The sequence below is a fragment of the Geotrypetes seraphini genome, chromosome 12 (assembly GCF_902459505.1).
Source record: "Geotrypetes seraphini chromosome 12, aGeoSer1.1, whole genome shotgun sequence".
In the NCBI taxonomy this organism is placed as follows: domain Eukaryota; kingdom Metazoa; phylum Chordata; class Amphibia; order Gymnophiona; family Dermophiidae; genus Geotrypetes; species Geotrypetes seraphini.
The window spans coordinates 2,025,981-2,050,263 of NC_047095.1; the positions used below are offsets into that span (position 1 = coordinate 2,025,981).

A 24,283-nucleotide genomic window follows, 5' to 3' on the forward strand; every position below is an offset into this window, starting at 1 on the left:
AGTCATAACATTCAGAATGTTCCTAAAATCTAATGAAAATCAGACTCACTGTTCCGTTGAAAGCTGCCAAAAGCTCGCAAACAGGGGAAATATGGCACCGGCAATGCTATTAATACTTGTGCCTCAGCATGCTGACTAGGCAACGTACTGGGACGTACTGACGTCATACTACCCGATATTAACCCTTAACGGGAGAATTTAAAACCCAAATACGATTGCAAGGAATTAAACTAATAGAAATGTTGCCATTCAAAACTTTTGTTAAGACCGCTCGGGGCAAGGGAACCCAGACGATTAATCCAGCGTTGTTCATGCTGGCCCAAGTAGCGTTTAAAGTCTCCTCCTCTTTTGTTTTGATATACAACTTCAATAACAATAGCCTTTAGGAAAAAGAATTCATGATTTTTGTCTAAACAATGTTTTGCTAATGGAGCACTTATCACTTTATTTTTGATATTGCTTTTATGCTCTGTCAATCGAGTGGTGAATTTTCTCGAGGTTTGTCCTACATATAATAACCCACAAGGGCATTGCAGAACATACACTACTCCTTGTGATTTACAATTTGAGGAGTGTCTCAAAGAATACTTCTTGTTATCTCTAGGGTTACAGAAAGTGTCAGACGTGATCATAATCTTACACATTTGGCATGTTCCACAACTCGAGTGACCCAAATGAGTCTTGCTGATCTCCCTATCAATATCAAGGAAAGTAGATCACAAGGAGTAGTGTACGTTCCGCAATGCCCTTGTGGGTTATTATATGTAGGACAAACCTCGAGAAAATTCACCACTCGATTGACAGAGCATAAAAGCAATATCAAAAATAAAGTGATAGGTGCTCCATTAGCAAAACATTGTTTAGACAAAAATCATGAATTCTTTTCCCTAAAGGCTATTGTTATTGAAGTTGTATATCAAAACAAAAGAGGAGGAGACTTTAAACGCTACTTGGCCCAGCATGAACAACGCTGGATTGATCGTCTGGGTTCCCTTGCCCCGGGCGGTCTTAACAAAAGTTTTGAATGGCAACATTTCTATTAGTTTAATTCCTTGCAATCGTATTTGGGTTTTAAATTCTCCCGTTAAGGGTTAATGTCGGGTAGTATGACGTCAGTACGTCCCGGTACGTTGCCTAGTCAGCATGCTGAGGCACAAGTATTAATAGCATTGCCGGTGCCATATTTCCCCTGTTTGCGAGCTTTTGGCAGCTTTCAACGGAACAGTGAGTCTGATTTTCATTAGATTTTAGGAACATTCTGAATGTTATGACTCTTATGATATTATCTGATTACTTTATAGATGCCTGCATGTTTCTGCCTCTGGCCCTGAAGCAGTGGACCGAGTGTTATGTCCACGAAACGCTGGCCACGTCGGCAACTTACAGGCAATACAGAAATTAACTATGACAACGTTGAGATAAGTATCCAATTGTCAAATTCTTTCTCAAACTAATAGAGAGATGTATCTATAGTTTAAAAAAAGTTTAAATAAAGTTTAAAAAATTAAAAAGTATATTTATTTAAAAATTAATTGAACTGTACTGAATAAACTCTCAGGTTTTTTGGCCAGTGATTGGAGCAAGGAGCAGCTACGCTGAAGTTTCAGTCTGTGATAGGACTGTGCGTAGGCTCCTATTCTGAGGCCTTTTCCTGAGTAGCTATAACCACTGCAGAATAGATTTTGGATACATACTCTCTGGAAGTGGTATTTGGTATCATTTTTGTATATTGTGTTTTGAACCACTTCGGGTAAATATAGCTTGGAGTCTTATATCACACTCATTATTGAGAAATTATAAGAGAAATATGGCCACATCAGGCATTGATTTTACTATTTTCCATTCCAATAAATTGTGCATTACTCTATCTGGTTTGTGTGGTCTAGGTTATCCATTCCAGAAGGGAGTCTTTTTGGCCAGTCCTGGTTTTAAAATTATATCCCAAAGGAGTGTAGTACTTGTAGTCCATGATTCTATCCACTGAAATCAGTGCTGCAGGTCCCATAATGCACCAGGATGAGGTTGGCAGAAATTCAGGACTGGCCTAAAAGTCTTCCTTCCGGAATGGGTAACCTGGTCACTCTAGTGTGGTCTGCTCTGTATCGCCTGCTACTCTCTCTTCCACATGCATGTGAGAGCTCTATAATGGATATGATATATATACAGTAGTGGGGCCCACAGGTGCAGGGCAGGCCAGGTCATTTCCAGAAGGGGCAATGTATGTGCAGTGCAAAACTACATATTTTCTACTACAAACAGGCACTCTATATCTTGCAATAAAAGTCTTGCATCATGCCAGGTGCAGGATGGATGCTTTGTGTGATATTGTCTTGCTTTTGATTGTTTTATGTATGTGTGCTGTACTTATTATGTATGTTCGCTTTGTATATGGCGAATAATAAATAAAGACAATACAAATATAAATACAATACAGATGGATAGCGCTCTATGTTTTGCACCTGGTTCTAGATGTTTTGCAACCATTGACAGTGCTCAACATTTTGCAACCATGGACGGTGCTAGATGTTTTGTACCTATACCTATAATAAAAAGCCCTAACGCAACTTGATAAAAGGGGGCCTATTCCCTGTCTATGGAGATGTACAGCTATTATATAACACTACTTATGGGGAATTTAGGAAACGTCTAAAAACACACTTGTTCCTAAAGCATCTAGACAACTGATCCTCTCTTCTCTCTCCCCTCTATAGCGATCAACTTGTCCTTTTGATCACTCTCTCCTCAACAATGAATTTCCTATCCTATTAATTCTCTTTCTTCCTCCCCTCTTAAAGTCAATTCAATTTGTTACCTTTGCTTAATCTTCTGTAAACTGCATAGAACTTCACGGTATTGCGGTATATAAGCTGTTATTATTATTATTATTATTATTATGAATGTCTGACATGGGGTATGCCAATCAGAACATATTTGGCAGAAATCACAAAATGTTGATGATTTAGAAAGTTATAAATTATGATTAACCGAATATATAGCATTATGTGAACAGAGAAAAAGTTATTACAAGCAAAAAATACAGTTAGTCTTAAATAAGCCAAGGGAAATATTTGCTTAGGTAAAGGAGTTGGTTAATAGATATGATTTGAAAAATTTGACTCAGGGTCCTGATGCTGTTACATATGCAAAATATTTAGAAGAAAAAATGGAAGCAGTAGATCAGAAAGTACATATGTGTATGGAGGTATATGAGGGAAATGTTTTTTATGTTTAAATATATTTATTAAAGTTTTCAATAATGTGCCAGCAAACAGAACAGAAACTACTAACAGAGTTCTCATAATTGTGCACAAGATATACCTGTATCCCAACTGCCTCCCCATCCCCCATTCCCAAAAACACACACACTCTGCATATCAAGAGCAATGAAAAGAGAGAAGAGGAAAATCATAAATTCAAAAGTCTACTGCGGGCATGAGTAAGGTCCATCCAAAAATGTTCCCAAATAGAGCAAAAGCGACATCCAAGGTTGGAATCCAGGTCACCAATTTGCCTTCGCTCCATGGAGGCATGTACAATCATCAGTGATCTCCATTGGGCATAAGTCGGTGGTTCATTGGACAACCAGTTAGTCAAAATAGCTTTCTTATCAAGGAGCATCACCCTGGCAATAAAACCTGGCAATTCTAATCGAGTAGCAGTGAAATAAGAGGTTCCTCTAAACCAGTCATTAATATGGTGCATCTGGCAGTCCAGAGCATACCAACGGATATTCAACAACCCATAGCCTCCCCTATCCCATGGAAGGCACATCCTAGAGTATGTCATGCGTGGTTTTTTTGCCTCCCCATACATAGAACATAAGAACATAAGAAATGCCATCTCCGGATCAGACCTTCGGTCCATCAAGTCCGGCGATCCGCACACGCGGAGGCCCTGCCAGGTGTACACCTGTCGTAATTTATAGTCCACCATATCCTTATATGCCTCTCTTAAGGAGATATGCATCTAGTTTGCTCTTAAAGCCTAGGACGGTCGATTCCGCAATAATCTCATCTGGGAGGGCATTCCAGGTGTCAACCACTCTCTGAGTGAAGCAGAACTTCCTGGCATTAGTCCTGAACCTGTCCCCCCTTAGCTTCATTACATGTCCTCTAGTCCGTGTCAAATTGGACAATGTAAATAATCTTCTCTGCTCTATTTTGTCGATTCCTTTCAGTATTTTGAAGGTCTCGATCATATCCCCACGCAGTCTCCTTTTCTCAAGGGAGAACAATCCTAGTGTTATAAGTCTATCCTCGTATTCCAGTTTCTCCATACCCTTCACCAGTTTTGTTGCTCGTCTCTGCACCCTCTCCAGCAGTTTTATATCCTTCTTTAGGTAGGGAGACCAATGTTGGACGCAGTATTCCAAGTGTGGTCTGACCATTGCCCTATAAAGCGGCATTTTAACTTTCTCCGATCTACTCGAGATTCCTTTCTTTATCATGCCCAACATTCTATTTGCCTTCTTTGCCGCTGCCGCACATTGTGCCGACGGCTTCAGGGTCCTATCTATCAGTACACCCAGGTCCTTTTCTTGTTCACTCTTCCCCAGAGTTGCACCTGACATTGTATACTCGTATTCCTTATTCTTATTGCCTAAATGCATTACCTTGCATTTCTCCACATTGAACTTCATCTGCCATTTCTCCGCCCATGTTTCTAACCGACACAAGTCGCTCTGGAGTTTCTCTCTATCCTCCTGCGATCTGATCGCCCGGCATAGTTTTGTATCGTCTGCAAACTTGATGATCTCACTGGATGTTCCTTCCTCCAGGTCATTGATATAAATATTAAAAAGGATCGGCCCAAGTACCGAGCCCTGGGGTACACCACTAGTCACTTTCTCCCAGTCGGAGAACTTCCCATTTATGCCCACTCTCTGCTTTCGGTTTTCCAGCCATTTGCCTATCCATCTTTGTATATCCCCCTCTATGCCATGGCTTTGTAGTTTCCTGAGAAGTCTTTCGTGTGGAACTTTGTCGAACGCTTTCTGGAAGTCCAAGTATATTATGTCCACCGGCTTCCCACTATCAATTTGCTCGTTCACGGTCTCAAAAAATTGGAGTAAATTCGTCAAACATGATTTCCCTTTCCTGAATCCATGTTGACTGGGTTTCATCAAGTCGTGTGCGTCCAAGTGCCGGACCATGCTATCCTTGATCAGTGCTTCAACCATCTTGCCGGGGACAGACGTAAGACTCACAGGTCTATAGTTGCCCGGTTCCCCTCTCGATCCTTTTTTGAAAATTGGGGTGACGTTCGCTATCCTCCAGTCGTCCGGTATCTGTCCAGTTCTGATTGTCAGGATTGCAAGTTTTTGCAATAACTCTCCGATTTCAACCTTCAATTCCTTTAAGACTCTCGGGTGAATTCCATCCGGTCCAGGGGATTTGTCACTTTTAAGTTTGTCGATCTGATAGTATATCTGGTCTAAATCCACTTCAACTGTGGTGAGGCTGTCTTCTATTTCTCCTGCAAACACTTTCTCCGCTTCAGGTATTGTTGAGGTGTCCTCCTTCGTAAAGACGGACGCAAAGAAGGAATTTAGTTTGTCTGCGATTTGTTTATCTTCCTTGATGTACCCTTTTCTTCCCTGGTCGTCCAAGGGTCCGACTGCCTCTTTTGCAGGTTTTTTCCCTTTCACGTATCTAAAGAAGGGCTTGAAGTTTTTGGCCTCCTGGGCTATTTTTTCCTCATATTCCTGTTTTGCATCCCTCACCGCCTTGTGACATTTCTTCTGATCATCTTTATGTTTGTTCCAGGCTTCGGTTGTCTTTGTGTATTTCCATTTTTTGAAAGAGTCCTTCTTTTCTTTTATGGCTTCCTTCACCTGTTTGGTAAGCCAAGCCGGTTCTCTTTTGCTCTTTGATCTGCGATCTTTGGAAATCCTCGGAATGTAGAGATCTTGTGCTTCAGTGATAGTATTTTTCAGTAGGGACCATGCCTGATCTACCGTTTCAAGTTTGTCCACCTTCTTTTCGAGTCGTTTTTCTACCATGGCTCTCATGCGATCGTATTTACCCTTTTTAAAGTTCAAGGTGGTGGTTAAGGTTTTGGCATGTTTCCCTTTCCCGATGTCAAGTTTAAAGTTGATTACATTGTGATCCCTCATTCCCAGTGGAACCATGACTTCCACTTCTGTTATCGGTCCCGTGAGGCCATTTAGGACCAAGTCCAAGGTGGCGTTGCCTCTTGTCAGCTCTTTTACCATTTGTTCCAGAAAGCAATCCCCTAGCACCTCCAGGAACTTGGCCTCCTTGCCGCATTTGGAGGTTGCTAGTTTCCAGTCTATCCCTGGGAAATTGAAGTCTCCCAATATAATTATATTGCCTGTCTTGCATTCTTGTTTGATTTCCTCCATCATTTCTGAGTCAGTTTCCTCCGCCTGTCCTGGGGGACGATAGTAAAGGCCAATTTTCGTATCTGCGCCATATTAACCAGGAATCTTGATCCAGAGTGACTCAAGCTTCTCTTTCATTTCTGTTGTAACCATTTCAACAGAATCTATTCCCTCCTTAACATATAGAGCAATACCTCCACCTTTCTGCCCTACTCGATCTCTTCTATACAGCTTGTATCCCTGTAGTACTGTGTCCCATTTGTTTTCTTCATTCCACCATGTTTCTGTTATGCCAATGATATCCAATATGTCATGTCTTGCTATTGTCTCTAGTTCCCCCATTTTGTTACCTAGACTTCTAGCATTCGTATACATACATCTAAGTTCCCTTCGTGTTACCTTTTTGGACCTTCTACTCTTGGCCTTCCCTGTAGTTTCAATTACGGTATCCTTTACTGCTCCTGTGTTATCACCCTTGTTTGCTGTGTGGTCGTCCCCTCCTGTGTCTGAATTGTCCCTTCCTGCTTTTTCTCCCTTATTTGCCGTGAGGTCGTCTTCTCTTGTGTAGGAGTAGTTTTCCTTGGCTTCTTCGTCGGGGCATCCTGCTATCCGTGCCATCGACCGGTGGTCGAATGTCGGCTTTCCCCTATCTTTCAGTTTAAAGCCTTCTCGATTGCCTTCTTCATGTTGCCTGCCAAAACTCTTGCTCCTTCCTTGTTGAGGTGTAGTCCGTCCCTTCTGTAGTACTTGCTTTTTCCCCAGAACGCCGTCCAGTTGCGCACGAAGTCGAAGCCTTCTTCTTCGCACCATCGTCTCATCCAGGCGTTGATTACTTGCAATTCCCCTTGTCTCTTTCCATCCGCTCTTGGTACTGGGAGGATCTCAGAGAAGGCCACCTTCACCTCCCTGATCTTCAGTTTTCTTCCGAGTGAGCGGAGCTGGCCCTTCAGCTCTTCCCTGTCATACTTCCGCCCGCTCACATCATTTGTTCCCACGTGGATAAGCACAGCGGTATCCTCTCCTCGTGCGCCATCTATGATCCTGGAGATCCTGTTGGTCACATCCTTCACTCTTGCTCCAGGCAGACAGGTGACGACTCTGTCCTCTCTTCCTCCTGCGGTGTGGCTGTCCACATGTCGTATAATGGAGTCGCCTACGATGATCCCCATCTTCTTTATTCGGGGATTCCTTGGGGGGCGTAGGTCCATGTCCTTGGAGTAGGGCCAGTCTTCTTCCTCCAACGATACTCTTGAAATTGTTTCCTGTTCTTTGGGTGGGGCGATGTCTTCCTGTGCTCTCACTATTTCTCCTGATGTGCGGTTGTCTCCTACCTCGTCTTTGGTTTCATCTGTGTTTGCATGGGTGTCTTCTCTCCTCACATCGGTTTCCTGAGTACAGTTTTCCAGCCCTGGGATCTCTACGTGGTGCTGATGAGCTTCCTCTATGAACATTTCTAGTTCCTTGACCTCGTCGTTTGGGCTGTACTCCACTAGCATCTTCTCCTGTGCTCGGATTCTGTCTTCGAGTTCCATCACTGTTCCTTCCAATAGTCTTACCTGACATTTCAAGCTATTCATCTCCATGCATCGATTGCAAATGTATGCCTGGATCCCCGAAGGGAGGTAGTCATACATATTGCAGCCGATACAGAAGACCGGAAAGCTCACCTTCTGACTTCCTTGGGCTTCCATTTCTTGCTTCCCTTGTGTGTGCTTGTGTCCCTTTCCTGCTGCTTCCTTATGTTGCTTGCCTTGCTGTCTCTTTTGTGTGTGCTGTCTCCGCTCTACCTCACCTTGATTGTATGTGTGGGTTTGTTCCCTTGGCGTCTGTCTCTTCCTTACCTTTTGTGTTTGTCGCTTCCTTACCGTTCAGTCCTCCTCGGTGTTCTTGATAGTAGGTACTCGTCCCTTGCAAGGCCCTTCGCAAAGGCGCTCTCGCTAAGGCGAGCGCCTTTACCGCTCGCCTTCGCCGCGCGCCGAACGGCTGGGCGCCGTTGGCTCCGCCCCTTTTAAGGGGGAGTCCGGCGCAGCCTCTGACGCGGTGGGGGTGGGCGGAGCGAACTCTCGCCGCTTCCCCGAGCCTACTGCTTCGTTTCTCGCCGCTTCCCCTGCTGTGCCTGGCCCGACGCTGCTCCTCTCTTTGGCCGGGACAACGGGAACCCTGGCGCTGTTCTCTTCCTCTCCTCTGCTCTCCTCTGCCGCGTGTGCCGCGCTGGCTCCTCCCCTATCAAGGGGGAGTCCGGCGCAGCCTCTGACGCGGTGGGGGTGGGCGGAGCGAACTCTCGCCGCTTCCCCGAGCCTACTGCTTCGTTTCTCGCCGCTTCCCCTGCTGTGCCTGGCCCGACGCTGCTCCTCTCTTTGGCCGGGACAACGGGAACCCTGGTGCTGGTCTCTTCCTCTCCTCTGCTCTCCTCTGCCGCGTTGAAGCCCTCTAGTAAGTTGGAGGCTGTGAGTATGAGATAATAAAAGAGGAAGTACCTGGAACCTGTATAACCATTTTGGGTACAATACCTTATTAAACAAGTCCACGCGTCCCGATACAGACAGTGGGAATATGGCCCAGAGTTGAAGATGCCTCAAGATGTCATCCAATAAGGGAGCTATATTACACTTATATAAAGTAGTGAGATCACGTGGTATCCACACCCCTAGATATTTAATGGATGGAGTGGCCCATGCAAAATGAAAATCACCAGCCCGGGTGTCCTGTAGGGAAGATGGAATCGCTAAAGCTGTGAATTTTTGAAAATTTAGGGAGAAACCCGAGTAAAAACAAAATTCTTCAAGTGGATGCAGAAGTTGAGCGATAGAAGTGTGTGGGTGCGTTAGTGTAAAAAGTAAACCGTCCATAAAAGCCAAGACCTTTATCGTATGGTCTTGAAAAGCCATCCCCGCTATCCCAGGATTTCTAATAACCATTCGTAAGAACGGCTCTAGATATAACAAAAAGAGAAGGGGCGATAAGGGGCAGCCCTGTCAGGTTCCCTGTTCGATGGTGAAGGCCTCAGTGATTACACCATTAACTAATAAACAAGCCCTTGGTGACGCATACAATGCTTGTATTGCCTGTGCATACCACCCCGTCATCCCTAAATGGTCTAGTATCCCAAATAGATACTTCCAATCCACTTGGTCAAAAGCTCTCGCCGCGTCTAAACTAAGAAGTATCATGGACATTTCTTAGGTCTGAGCATGTGCCAGCATCAAAATGGCCTTACGAACATTTTGAGCCGCCTGGCGGCCCTCCACAAAGCCCACCTGCTCCTGATCAATAAGTCTTGGAAGAATATTAGCTAATCTATCCGCTAGGAGTTTGGCCAAGATTTTAATGTCCACATTCAAAAGGGAAATAGAAACATAGAAACATAGAAATTGACGGCAGAAAAGGGCCATAGCCCATCGAGTCTGCCCATACCAATGACCCACTCCCTGATTCTTACTCTCCTAGAGATCCCACATGAATATCCCATTTTCTCTTGAAATCTAACACGCTGCTGGCCTCAATCACCCGCTGAGGCAGCTCGTTCCAATGATCGACCACCCTTTCGGTGAAGAAGTACTTCCTAGCATCACCCTGAAATTTCCCTCCCCTGATTTTCAGCGAGTGTCCTCTGGTTTCCGAGGGCCCCGTAAGACTGAAAATATCATCTTTCACCACTATACGCCCAGTAATATACTTAAAGGTTTCAATCATGTCTCCTCTCTGTCTTCGCTCCTCCAGTGAGTACATCTGCAGTTTTTTTAACCTTTCTTCATACGTGAGATCCCTGAGCCCCAAAACCATCCTGGATGGAGCGATAAGAGTCTAAGGAAGTCGCCTCCTGCCCGGGTTTTAAAATCATTGGAATCAAAGACACATTAGCTTCCCCAGGGAACTCCCCCTGATCTATAACCTGATTATAATAGTCTTGTAAAGGTGTGCCGATCTGAAAGGACAGTAATTTATAAAATTCGGCTGTAAAGCCATCAGGGCCTAGCGCAGAATAATTGCATTGGTGTTGGCTAGCCTTCTGTAATTCTCTAAGAATAATGGGCATATTCAGGGACTTGACTTCCTTTCACATCAGGATAGGCAGTCCAGAATCAATTATATAGTCTTGGATAAGCGGACCCGAACCCGGGTCCCTGTTACTATACATATCCTGAAAATGTTCCAGTAAAACCCCTGCTATCTGATCAGTTTTATGCTACAGCCTACCCAGTCCATCTTTCAATCCCATAATAAAGTGCTGTCCTTTCGCCCTTTTAGTCAGATTCATAAGCAATTTTCCCAACCGGTTTCCATATTGGTGATATTTAAACTTCTGATAAAACAACATTTTGACTGTCCGTTCATGTATATAAGAATTAAGAGCAGTTTCAATAGATAACCAATTTTCCTTCGCGGCAAGAGATGGATGGAGAGTATAGTGTCGTTTGGCAGCTGCCAATTCACATTCTAATCAAAGGTGTCCTTGGATAACCGTCGGTTGCATGTAATAACATAAGCTATGCAATCCCCCCGTAATATCACTTTCGCTGTGTTCCAAAACAATTCCGGGTCAGGACGATGTTGGCCATTAAATTCTAGATATTCCTCCCACTTGTTAAGTAAGTAAGTTTGAAAATGTTCATCCTAAAACAAGTAGCTAGGGATGCGCAAGCAAACAGGGCCACGTATCCCAAATCCCACGTTAACATCTATCCAGATCAACGCGTGATCTGATATTATTGAGGGACCGATAACCGCAGAGTCAATAGTAAGAAAAGAATGTCTAGTGGTGAGTATATAGTCAATACGGGACAGCGTCCCATGAGCCCGGGATCTATGGGTGTAGTCTCGCTCATTAACATGGAGTATACGCCATGGATAAACCAGATCCAAGGCAGCACAAAGATAAGGAATGCCCTGTGTTCCCATTCCCCCCCTGGGGACCCCAGGATTAGAGCGGTTAAGACTGATCAAGAACCTGATTAAGATCCCCCGCTAAAAATACCGGTAAGTCCATCCTCTCCAATAATAAAGCCGTCTGTCGTTCAAAAAAGGTGTGATCATATATGTTAGGGGCGTATACATTCAAAAGGTAGAAGGAATAAGTGCCCACTTTAAGATATAGTAACAGATACCGGCCCTGTGGGTCGCTCTCAACAAGTGCTGCTGTGTAAGGTAAGGATTTATTAATCAATATCGCCACCCCCCCGCTCTCTTTTGCGGCAAAGAGGCTGCAAATACAGCTCCCACCCAGGATCGGCCCAATTTTGAGTGTTCTAGATCATTTAATCTGGTTTCCTGTAGACACACAATGTCAACTTTATGATTCTTTAACTGGTTCAAAATTTTTGTTCTCTTAATAGGGGACGTAATGCCCGAGACATTCCAGGACATAATGTGCAGCGTAGTGACTAGTGGCATAAGTAGTTGGGGAGATATAATACCTGCAGGCCAATCTGTGTGTAGAAACTATCATCCCGGGTTCCCAGCCTAACCCAAGATGGTGTCTGGCCCCCCCAAAGTATGGAACCAAAGCAACGATCTTCCCACTCCTCCTTGTCCACATATAGCAATGAATCCTCTCTCTCAAAGATACCATATCCTTTTGTCAAAAAAATGCTCTCAAGTAATAACACATTTAAAAACCCCATCCTTTCCATTTTCCTCCCTCCTCCCCAACATCACCCCCTCCACCCCCCTTCCCCACAAGAGTCTCCAACTTAAACACAGCTACTGGCCCACACAAATGCAGGCCCAGAAGTGTGTAGGGTCACACAAAGATGCCCTCCCAAACCCCGAGTCAGTCACAGAAATTTTCAACACAAATAGAAACACCCCCACATTGACTATTCTAGGAAAAATGAACTGAGGAAAAAAGAAATCCAAGCATAATTATATCTCAAACTTGCAGATTATTAACCGTGCATAACTAACAAATATGTAATAGCCACCCAGCCAAGTGACACGGCAGAATGACTTGCAGCAGTGAAAGACGCTATCGGTCATAGCAAAAGAACCAACACTCATGGTCCTGGTCCTCAATCAGGAAGGGTCCTGTGAATAGAGCAGGTGAGTATTCAGATAATTGGCTGCTTCCAGCGAAGAGTCAAAAGTGTGCTACTGGCCCTGATGATGGAGGTGCAAGATTGCGAGATAGAGAAACATGAAGTGTAGCTTTTTGTTCGCCAGGTTTGAACAAAGTGGATAAAACAATTTCCTCTTCTCCGTCAATGCTGCTGAATAATCCTGAAAAATGCAAACTTCATTTTCCCCGAACTTCAAGGAATCTCTCAGTTGCTTGTATTTACGCAAAATTTAAACTTTATGATTATAGTTAAGCAGCTTAGCAATAATCATACGCGGGCGGGCCTCCCGATTTTGTTCCCTGCCCATAGGATGGGCCCGTACAAGGCGTATGAGGCCCAGATCTTTCTGCAAGAGAAAATTTTCCCGCAGCCACGTCTCCAGTGTCTGCAAGAGAGCAGGTCATGTTTCCGTTTCTGGTATACCCAAAAAGCGTAAGTTAGACCTGCGGGACCTGTTCTCCAGATCTTCCAGCCCCTCTGCATGTCCACGTGTCAGCTTCTGTACCTCTTTGAATGATTGTTGCTGAGCTCGATGCAGGATACACGTGTTTCCAGTTCGGTGGAAGGGCGAGTAGTGTTCGTGATCATTGTCTCCAGATGCTGCAACTGTTCTGACAGGCGGTCGAGGCCTGGCTGCATCGCCAGTGCGACCGCCGATATGATGTCCCGCAGGGCCTCCAGTGAGAGCTGGCTAACCTCAGCCGCAGATCCAGGCGCCATCTTGTCTGCAGCGATCGCTGGGTGGTCTCGATCCTTTTTGGTGATGCGTGTCGACATCGGGAGCCCCAGCGAGTGAAAATATTTGTCCATGCACTTATATAGTACTTTGGACAAGTTTTGTCGGGCTCCGCGAGCACTGCAGAAGGGGGTGAGAGTAGATTTGAGGACTCGGGGCCTGGGAGCTCAGGTGAGACACGGCTGCCACAGCTTACAGCATCACGTGACCTGAGAGAAATGTTTTTAAAGAAGAGGGATTAACTGGATGGACAAATTTGGAGATTTTAGAAGTTTGACTATAGATGAAGTGAGTATAATTGAAACAAATCTGAAACCTACTCATTTATTGTTTGACCCATGTTCATCTATAATTTTAAGACAAATGTGTCATCAGATTGCACCAACTTTGGCAGTAAACTAAACCTTATGCTTATATACCGCATTTTCTCTATAACAGTAGAGCTCAGCACGGTTTACAAGAAATTAGAAGGAGAATTTCCAAAATTAGCTAGCAAAACGTGCAACAGTTAAGCCTATGTTAAAAGGAGAAAAATTGGATAAAATTGTTATTAGGGAATTTTTGCCTGATTTCAGTTTTATCTTTTGTTGGTAAAGTTATTGAAAAAGCTGGATTGAATCAGTTAGTTGACTATGTGGAAGAGGTGAAAAGTATAGATTTCTTTCAATATTTCTTGAGAAAGGAGTGGCATAGTGGTTAGAGATAAAGCCTCAGCACCCTGAGGTTATGGGTTTAAGCCTTGTGCTGCTCCTTGGGCAAGTCACTCAATCCTCCATTACCCCAGGTATGTTAGATAGATTGTGAGCCCACCAGGACAGATAGGGAAAAATGGCTGAGTATCTGAATATAAACTGCTTAGACCACCAGGTGTCAAACTCAAGGTCTGCGGGCCAAATCCAGCCCGCCTGGTCGTTTTATGCAGCCCGCAGTCTGATGCCCCCAGTGTTACCTTGTGGCCAGCTCCCTCCTCCTCCAAGCCGTAGTCCAGAAGCATTCCCTCCGACATTGTGACGTCAGAGAGAAGGTTTCTGGTTCAGGTGCAGGATGCATGAGGAGCTGCTATATGCGGCTCCATGCACACTACGGCTGTGAGGAGGAGGGAGCCGGCCACAATATGACACCAGGGGGGGCATCGGACCGCGGGCCACTTAAAATGGCCAGGTTGGAGCCGGCCAGAAGGTTAGACACCCGCTGGAGAGAGGCACAGCATGGAGGGAGACAACAAAGGTAGGGGGGGGAATGATTTTATTTTCAAGTTAGTGTTTGAATTGTGTCAATTTTACGCATTTTAATCTGCTGTCTATCTTTTACACTGCTCAGGAAGAAATACATTTGTTTATTTTTCTCTGGGGGTTGTACTACAGGCAGAATCTTGAATTTTAGGGTGTTTTTTACTTTTAGTTTTTGGTCCCATATCTGCATAGAGGTTATCTGTGTTCTGGTAGGAATGAATGTTGAGAAGCATACAGTGTGTTTTGTGTAGTTTAATTTTGTGGTTAACCATTACCATTATGTGTTAATAAGATTATATTGTGTGTGTATATATGAAAAATGAATGGAAAAAATGGTGTTATAATTGGTATTATAATGAGGGCAGGATCTGGGGCGGAGATTGGGTAGGGCCTGGCCTGTGACTTAGCCTGTGTTTTGGATTTTGGCCCCTTAATGTGAATGAGTTTGACACCCCTGGCTTAGACAATTAATAGGCAGTATATAAATAAATAAATATGGGGCTCATATTGAAACTTCGATGACCTAAAAGACAGGTTGTCTAAGTGCCGATAATTAATCAGACCAAATTTCTGGACATATCCAGGGACTTTTTAGGCCTCTGAATGCTGCTGTGCAACCAGAGCTGAAAGGGGCTTATCTGGAGAAGTAGTTAGGGCAGGATGTGGGCCTAGACTTAGTCACTCTATAGGGATAATCGAAGGTTTTATGAGACTTCCTGGATGGAACTTATACGTTATGACTTAAGACGATATAAAAACAGGTATAAGTGCCCAAAAGGTATCCAAAATGACCAGATAACCACTGGAAAGACAAAGTAAAGACCCCCACATACTCCCCCAGTGTTCACTAACTCCCTCACACCCCTAAAAAGATCGGAATAAAAACATACATACATGTCTCCAGAACATCAGCACCTAGTATAGGAAAGCCTAGAAGAACTGCACAAATGTCTCTTAAATAGCCTGGGGGGTGAGCTAGTGCAGTGTTTCTCAACCTTTTCAAGCCAAGTATTCCCTAAGCCTAACAAATACCAACCGAGTACCCCTGCCCAAGCTCCACCCCAGATCTGCCCAAACTCCACCCCTGACTCCACCCCCATAATAATAGTACTAATTGTAATACAATTTCTTCCTTCCATTTTTTATACACACAATACAGTATAATCTTATTTATACATAATGGTAACCACAAAAACACAAAGCACACTGTACGCAGAGAAAATGTTAATTATCATTTATATTAGTTTTTGTTTTCAAAGAGGTCAAGGTGGACTTTAAAATATGCAATGTCACCTCAGTAACAACTATAGAAAAATATGCAGATATAAATTCTCAAAACTGACACATGTCGATTACTAAATTGAAAATTAAATAATTTTTCCTACCTTTGCTGCCTGGTGATTTCATATGTCTCTGGTTGCACTTCCTTCTAACTGTGCATCCAATATTATTTTCTTTCTGCATGCTTTCTCCTGCATGCTTCCTCTCCTCCAGACCTCATTCCATTCCCTAACCAACATCTCTCTCTGTCCCTCCATGAGTCCAACTTTTCTTCCTCTATCCTCCTCCCCCATTGGCAACATGTCTCCCTCTCTCTCTCTCTCTCATTCCCTCTCCTGCTGCAAAGGGAGTGGGGAAAGAGAGAGAGATCCAGGATGCATCTCTCCCACCTCCTACACTGCCACATCCAACATTTCTCCCTCCTTTCCACCAGTCCAACACCTCTTTCTCTCTGCCTCCAGCATGCTTCCTCTCCTCCAGTCCTCAATTCCTCCCCCAACCAACATCTCTCTCCTCCTCCATGAGTTCAACTTTTTACTCTCTGCCCTCTCTCCCTTCCCCTGATTGTGACATTTCTCCTTCCCTCCATTCTGCCCTCCCCATTCATCTCTCTCTCTCTCTCCATGAGTCCAACACTTTCTGCCTCCTGCACGCTTCTTCTCCTCTACACTTCATTCCCTTCCCCAACCAACATCTCTCTCCAACTTTTCTTCCTCTCTCCTCCACCCCTATTGGCAACAAGTCTCCTCTCTCTCTCTCACTATTCAACTGTCTTGAGAGATCCAGGCATCTCTCCCACCCCCTCTACTGTCAAATCCAATATTTCTCACTCTCTCATCCCCCGAATCATGTGCAGCATTTTTCACCACTGCCCATCAGCCCCATGCCCATTTCTCCTTCTATCACCCCTCTGCAGCACCATGCCACAACTCTCCCTCCATCACTATGTCCAACATTCCTTCCCCTTGCATCCCCTTCAATCTCCCTCTGGTCCCTCTCCACCACCATATCCAACATTTCTCCCTCTCATCCTTCTCTTCCCCATGCATCTCTATCTCACTCCTCTCTCTATATATGCCTAATTTTTCCTTTCTTCCTTTCCCTATGTGCACCATATCTCACTCACACACTCATGCCCAACAATTCTCCCTTTCTATTCCCTCCTTCCTATGTCCTGTTAGTGCCCCCTTTCTCCCTTCCTTCTATGTCAAATTCTTGCCCTCCTCTCTGCCTTCCAGCTTTTGTCCCAAAATAGAGTTGCATGCCGGGGTTCCCTGCCTGCCCGCCCGCCCTTATTGAAGCTGCTGCCAGGGATCCCTCCCTAACCTCCCTGCCTGCACCCCCCCACCCTGCCCAAAGCTGACCTAGTTACTTGTTGGAGCCATGCTCACTCCTTCCTCCCCCAGCAAACTCCGTGCAGGGACAGCATGAGCAGCGATTCACATGCTTCAGGTGGCTGGCCCACAAGCTTTCCTTCTGACGTTAACTCTAATGTTGGAGAGGAGGTTTCCGGGTCAGCTACTTATGTGCAGCGTGTGAGTCGCTTCTGTGCACGGAGTTCGCTGGGGGTGGAGAGAGCAGCTCCATCAAGTAACTGGGTCAGCTTCAGGGGGGCAGGGATCCCTGGTAGCAGTTTCGGGGGGGGGGCAGGCAGGGATCCCTGGTGGCAGCGATTCTACTGACAGGCTGGGAATATCCTTCGCAGTGGCCAGGCCATGTACCCCCAACAAGCGGCCCGCATACCTCTAATGGTACTCATATTGTGTGTTGATAAACACTGCTCTATGCTGTCTATTAAAATGTTCTACCATGTACTGTGTTGACACTGTAATGTAGCACACTATGCCATACTTTGATTGTAATTTGAATATATTTACTGCTGGAACTGTCTATTGTTTCTGTATGACATATTCTTGCTGTGAATTCCTTCAAACAGGTGATAAATAAATCCTAATAAATAAATAAAACGTTTAAGCCCTTCTGCTTTTATTTTTGCCCTTCCCCACTGCAATGGCTAGATATTTATGGTTGGGAGCTAAAAAACGGTTTTTCTCATCAGCAGCTTCCTGAGGTGACAGAAACATTATTAGCACGGAAAAAATAGCAGATAGATAACTGAATAAAACAAAGTTGCTTTTAGACAAGCATTCATATTCCTCATTAGCTAACCTTTTCTGCTAATTTGTACGTGGTTGAGCTCCACAGATCACGTTCTTCAGTCAGGTATCCTAGATTGATCTCCAGCCTACGTCTCTGCAACTCATATAGCTCCCGATATTCCTCTAGCATACTGAAAAAAACATAAACAAGAGTGATTCAGATTCTGAAACATAAGGCAATAGAATGTTATCCTCAGAGGAATTTATTAAATAAACAAAAGATTAGAAAAATGTAATGTTATTCTTACACAGATAGGCATGAGTTGCATTTATGTTCAAATAATTTTTTATTGAGGTCAATACAACAAAGGTAAAGCAGACACTTACAGTTTTCAAAATAGAATATAACCAAACCCCCACCAAGGAAAGCCCCCATCCCCCTAGCCGTTCTCTAAACAGCAAAACAATAAACCAACAATGTGGATTTTAACAATGGACACCCACAACAGTAAGAAACATCAAGAATTCAAAAGGCGAGTCCGTGACAAAGGAGTCATAGTGTTCCAAAATGGCTCACACACTTTTTGAAATATGCACCCCTGAGGGGAAGAGATCTCCACAATGTCTCTGCGTTCCCACATCAGGAAGGGCTCAATTTTAGACCCATACAAGCATGACAGATCCATAAGCAAAAGTACATCCAAGTATTTAGAGCGAGTATCAGCCCACTGTATTGGAAAAGCACCTGGCCAATCAGTACGAACCGCAGGAAAAGAGGGGAGGGCCATCAACTTATCCAAGTTAAAAGAAAGACCACTATAGAACCCAAACTCAGAAATCAATACAACGCTGTCGGCAAAGACACAACAGGATTAGTGAGAAGAAGAAACAGGTCATCTGCGAAGGCCAAAGTCACAAACACGCAGGCTGCTTACCTGATCAAATAATTGTAAAGTACAGAGGAGAGGCTCCAGCCTGAGAAGAAATAAGGAAAATATAGGAAAAGAATCTGAGCGAGTGCCATTGATTAACAATGAAGCCCGTGGGTTAGCATAAAGGGCGTGAATCGCATCCAAATAAAAGCCCTGGAGACCTACATGGGCCAGAGTGGGGAATAGAAAAGACCAATGAACATTGTCAAAAGCCTTAGAGGCATCCAAGCTAACAAAAAGGGCAAGAATACGGTGATGACGACAGTGAGCCTTATGCACATTACATACTGACTGGCTACCACGGACAAAACCAACTTGATCGTCATGTATCAAAGAAGGAAGGTAAGAAGCAAGATGGTCAGCCAACATGTGTGAAAAAGTTTAAGATCCACATTATTCAGGGAAATGGGATGATAAGAACCAAAGTCATCCTCCCTCTTTCCAGGTTTCAAAAGTAAGGTGATTAGCGCCTCACTGGCAAAATGAGGGAAGGAACCCCGCTGGACAGCCTCATTAAAATAAGACAATAAGGGGTCGCAAAGCTGAGGTGTCAGCAATTTATAAAATTCACCCAAAAACCCATCTGGACCTGTAGCCTTTCCTGATTTCTGGGCCTTAATGGCTTTCTGCAGTTCCAAAGCCTGGAAAGGTTGATTCAAACAGGCTCCCTGAGGCAGACGTGGCATCCCAGACAACTGCAAGTAGTCCACAATAAGATCTGGAGACGCATCAGACAGCGAGTCATACAACCTGGCAAAAGATTTGCATTTATAAAAATTACCTGATTAATATTCCCACTTTGCTACACTGGTATGTACTAGAACAGTGTTTCTCAACATCTTCAAGTCAAATACTCCCCTCTCCCCCGCCTAAATCAAACAAATTTCAACTGAGTACCCCTGAGCTCCAATCAGTTGAGATTTTGAAAAGGACATTCCAAAAAACTGACATATTCTAATCACAAAATAGGCAATAAGATTAGTTTTTCTACCTTTGTTGTCTGGTGATTTTATTTTTCTAATTGTGTTGGGTCCAATTCTAGTTCCTGCTTTCCTCCATCTTCTTTTTTTTTTTTTAATTCTTTATTCACTTTTAAAACTTCAATTGTGCACAAGAGATGATACATTCACATATAATATTAACATTACAGCACAATAAATTTCATATAATAAAGACAAAACTTATTTTCCCCCCACCCATTTCCAATTAACCAACACCTCATAAAAATACCTGTAAACAACCTCTTAACCAGTGCCAAAATATACCCCCCTCCCTGGATGTGTATGTATTCCTCATTTATATAAATAAATCAATCCTCCGTATTCTCTTAACTCTTGGCACTTTGCTCTCTCCTCCTTTCCCTTTTAGCTTTTTTCAATTTATTTTTCTGCCTATGTCAAGCTTTAGTTCAATCTTACTATCCAGTCTTCAATTTCTCTCTTTTTACTATATCTGCCTACAGCTTTCCATCTCATTCCCTCATTCTGGCTCTTTTATTCCCATTCTTCTTATTCCCTAGTCTTTCACTCTCTATCCTCTTCCTCCCTGTCATCAACTGTCTCCCCTCTCTCTCTCAGTCTCCATGTGCACACTGTCAGCTCTTTCCATGGAACAGGAAGGTGATATCAGAGGGGGCAGGGGCTCACCACAGTGCAGAAAAGGAAATGGGGGACCTGAGACTGCTTTAAGTTGTTTTGCCACTGCTGGTCTGGACAAGCAGCAGCAGTGGTGGAGGTGACAGTAGAAGGAAGATGTAGAAGGTTTGCCGCATACTCCCTGCCAAAGTCTTGTTTACCCTTTGGGTAACACATACTACATGTTGAGAACCACCACACTAGCACACAAATTTAAAATCTTCAGTGCAGAAATTTTTGTTGTAGCACAAGCCCCCTCTTCTCCATGCTGACACTTTCAATGATACCCATTTCTGAAGCTGTACAGTCTTTTAAAGGGTCAGTGTAGGGTCTTCTTCTACAGGCCCTTGCTCAGGTTTGCAGCCAGGTCCCTCCTTCTGCCCGACAAGAAGTACATCATTACACTTCCTGTCAGGCAGATGGCACTACCTAGCAACTCACTTAAGCGCAAGACTGTAGAGAAAGGCTGAGCACTCAATAGCCATGACTTAAGACCAAAGCGATCTGGGTTCTCCATGTAGACTGGACCCTGAGTAGCTCCATATGAACTGATAGCTGGATGCATCTGTCCCATTGGAGCCTTATTACATCCATATACCATGGCTGGCGAGGTCAAATCTGGGGCTACATATGTAAAAAAAGATAAAATAAAGCAGCCTGCACCTTAAACCTGGGGAAGGGGGTTTGATCCAGATATCCAGATGCACACAGCCTGCACTTAAAACATGTGACAAGGTCAGCGGGCAAGTGAACTCCCAGGGGAAGGGACCCCGAGTCTAAGAAGTGTGGCACACAGCAGAGTTTCTCCGTGAAGCAGCAGTCCGGCTCCGTGGTACTGCGTCTTTTCCTTCGACAGGGGACCCTGGAAGGGGTCTCAAGGCACTGAACAAAATGAATCTGAAGCTAAAAAAAATAAGAAGCAGAGCAACTGCAAAAGACTTCTGCATGGACTGCTTGCAGAAGTTGAAACTGGATATGTTTCTTGATCTCAGTCTAAGGGGGAGGAGCATGGGCTCAGAAAAGTGTTTGATTTCTGCAACTCCCAGATTGTGGGTTGGGATTGAACACCTAGCATATGGAATCTGGAAGGGACGTAACAGGTGGTAATATCTGAAAAGGGACACTAAACCGAAACCGAAGGGATAAACAGCACCAGCTGGGTTGGAGTCCACTAGGAGGAGAGAGACCTCAAACATAGGAGACTGAGAGGAGACATGATCAAAACATTCAAGGTACTGAAGGGAATAGACTTGGTAGATAAGGATAGGTTGTTCACCCTCTCCAAGGTAGGGAGAACGAGAGGGCACTCTCTAAAATTGAAAGGGGAGATTCCGTTCGAACATAAGAAAGTTCTTTTTCACCCAGAGAGTGGTAGAAAACTGGAACGCTTTTCCGGAGTCTATAATAAGGGAGAACACCCTCCAGGGATTCAAGACAGTTAAACAAGTTCCTGCTGAACCAGAACATACGCAGGTAGGGCTAGTCTCAGTTAGGGTGCTGGTCTTTTACCAGAGGGCCGCCGCGTGAGCGGACTGCTGGGCACAATGAACCACCGGTCTGACCCAGCAGCGGCAATTCTTATGTTCTTATAAACATTTTAACAAAGTATGAAGGGTGATGGAGGTCTGGGGAAGGGTCTTCATTTTTAAAAAGAAATGGGGGGGGGGAATGACTAAATGACTAGCTCATTTAAAAGACAGTGGGCCTGAGCTGAGGCCCATGAACATTGTGTTCCTGTAGCCAGGAAAGTGCAATGTTGCAGTCACACACCCACACAAATGAAAATTTACTGAGAGATTTGTCAACCAGCAGTACTAAAACTGTGCAGAAATACCTCATTATAGTACACATTAGTAACTACTATTAGTACTACTATCAAGGCTCATTGTTATTAAAGCTTAAAAAACACTTGGTAAAAGGCACCTTCACCACAGAAATGAGCAAGAGATTGAAAAATAAAAGATTAGGTTCTTACCTCTCCTAATCTTCTTTCTTGTAAATCCACACTCTATTTCTGGACAAGTGGGTTATGCATCCCTTCTCGCAAGATTTCTTGTAGGAAGCCTCATTTACATATTTTGACCCTCCCCTCTTACCTCAGGACTGCCCTCTAACTTCCAGTGAGTCTAAAAGCAGGCAGACACACCTGTAAAGGACACAAACAAAAGGGAGTAGTACGGGGAAACTTCCCAAGAAACAAGTCTAATCTGCTCATAACATGAAACTGTATAACAATCATAAATAATTGAAACAGGTTTGTAAACATCAGAAACCTGAAAAGTAAACTGTGCTATACGGAGACGCAGCCTGCACTAACAGAGGACAGCACCTAGGCTAGCGACCCCAAGGCAAAGGGGATAATAATAAAAGAAAAAAAACCGTCTAAAAAGTGTCCTAAGTGGCTACTTGGACGATCAAAATGCCTGATCGTCCAAGTACCCATAACCAAAGCTGGTTTTTAGACGTATCTAAAAACAGCTTAGGCCTTTCCCTTGCCACTAAACGCACAGAGAGAAAAGAGGTGTGTTTAGAGGAGGGGAAAAGGCGAGCAATGGGCGGGAGGTGGGCCGACCTACACCTAGGCGTACAACAGGTATAACCAAAACAGTTAAAGGTTGCCTAGTCGGCACTTAGACCTTTTTCACTTAGACGAAATAAAACCAGGTCTAAGTGCCGAAAAAGGGGCTGCTGAGCTGATGGCCGCTGGCGCCATCAATTCAGCGGCCCAGCAACCTAACCATCGTGGCAGGACAGATGCCTCATCTCCCCTACTGCGATGCCATCACTCCTCTCCCTGAACTGCCGCGACCCGCAGCAGTTCCGGTAGAGGAGTGATGGCATCGCGGTAGGGGAGATGAGGCATCTCTCCTGCCACGATGGATCACTCCCCCACACACACACAACACACACAACATTGGGGCAAGAGGGAACCCAAGCCCTCTTGCCCCGTGGCAGCCGCGACCCCCCCCAACACAATTGGGCCAGGAGGGATCCCTCCTGCCCGTAATTTAGTGGGGGGGTGGGTGTAGGGGGGTCGCCTGGGCCAGGAGGGCTTGGGCTCCCTCCTGGCCCGAACGAGTCGGGGGTGCCGCGGTTGGCCATGGCAAGAGGGCTTGGGCTCCCTCTTGCCCCGATCGAGTCAGGGGGTTGCGGCTTCAGCAGGGCAAGAGGGCTTGGGCTCCCTCTTGCCCCGATGTTGTCGGGGTGGGTTGGTGGTTTGACATGGCAGGAGGACTTGGGCACCCTCCTGCCTGGATGGTTGTGGGGGGGGAGATTCTGTAACTGTTGTTGTTTTTGACAGACACCGGTTACAGAATCCAGCTTTTAGGCGAAGGACTGGCTCCTCCTTCGCCTAAAAGCCCTTCTGTTGGACGTTTGGGGCTTAGGCGTTTTTTTCTTTCATTAGGGCTAAAAAGTGTAGACGTGCTGTGGGTGTACTTTTAGACGTAGTGGAGATTGGGCGTTTAGGCAGAGGAAGGCCATAATCAAAACATGGACGTTTGTTTTGATTATGGACACTTTCCCTGCTTCTGGGTTGAACGTTTATGGACTTAGGCCAAAAGGGGACTTAGACGCTTTTTTTGATTATGCCCCTCAAAGTGTTTAACATGTGAACATGTGTGGATAGTACTCTTAGAAAGGATGGTCAAAGAACCATAAGTCCAATTTACCAGTACTTATTGAGGCAGACAATCAGTAAATCAGCAAGTCCTAGGGCAGGTTTCAGAAATAGAGTGTGGATTTACAAGAAAGAAGATTAGCAGAGGTAAGAACCTAATCTTTCGTTCTTGTACAATCCCACTCTGTTCCTGGACAGGTAGGATGTAACAGAGCAGTCCCTCGAATTCAGGGTGGGACTGATGAACTGGTTGCCAGCACTGAAGAACCAAAAGCAGAATCCTGCTTGGCTGCCACATTTATCCTGTAAAACTTCATAAAGTTATGCAAGGAGGACCAAGTGGAAGTTCTA

At 44.6% G+C, this 24,283-nt stretch overlaps 1 protein-coding gene across 6 annotated transcripts in view; it reads right to left on the minus strand.

Moving 5' to 3' along the window:
• The window catches only part of AXDND1 (axonemal dynein light chain domain containing 1), a 383,395-nt gene that overhangs the window by 162,090 nt on the left and 197,022 nt on the right, over positions 1-24,283 (minus strand). For all 6 annotated transcript variants that reach the window (XR_004536635.1, XM_033916370.1, XM_033916373.1 and 3 more), the window contains one exon: positions 17,818-17,938. Coding sequence is in view for 5 of the 6 variants with exons in the window: in XM_033916370.1 (XP_033772261.1) it covers positions 17,818-17,938 (121 nt within the window). In the remaining variant the exon portion in view is untranslated. The remainder of the gene's footprint in view (positions 1-17,817; positions 17,939-24,283) is intronic.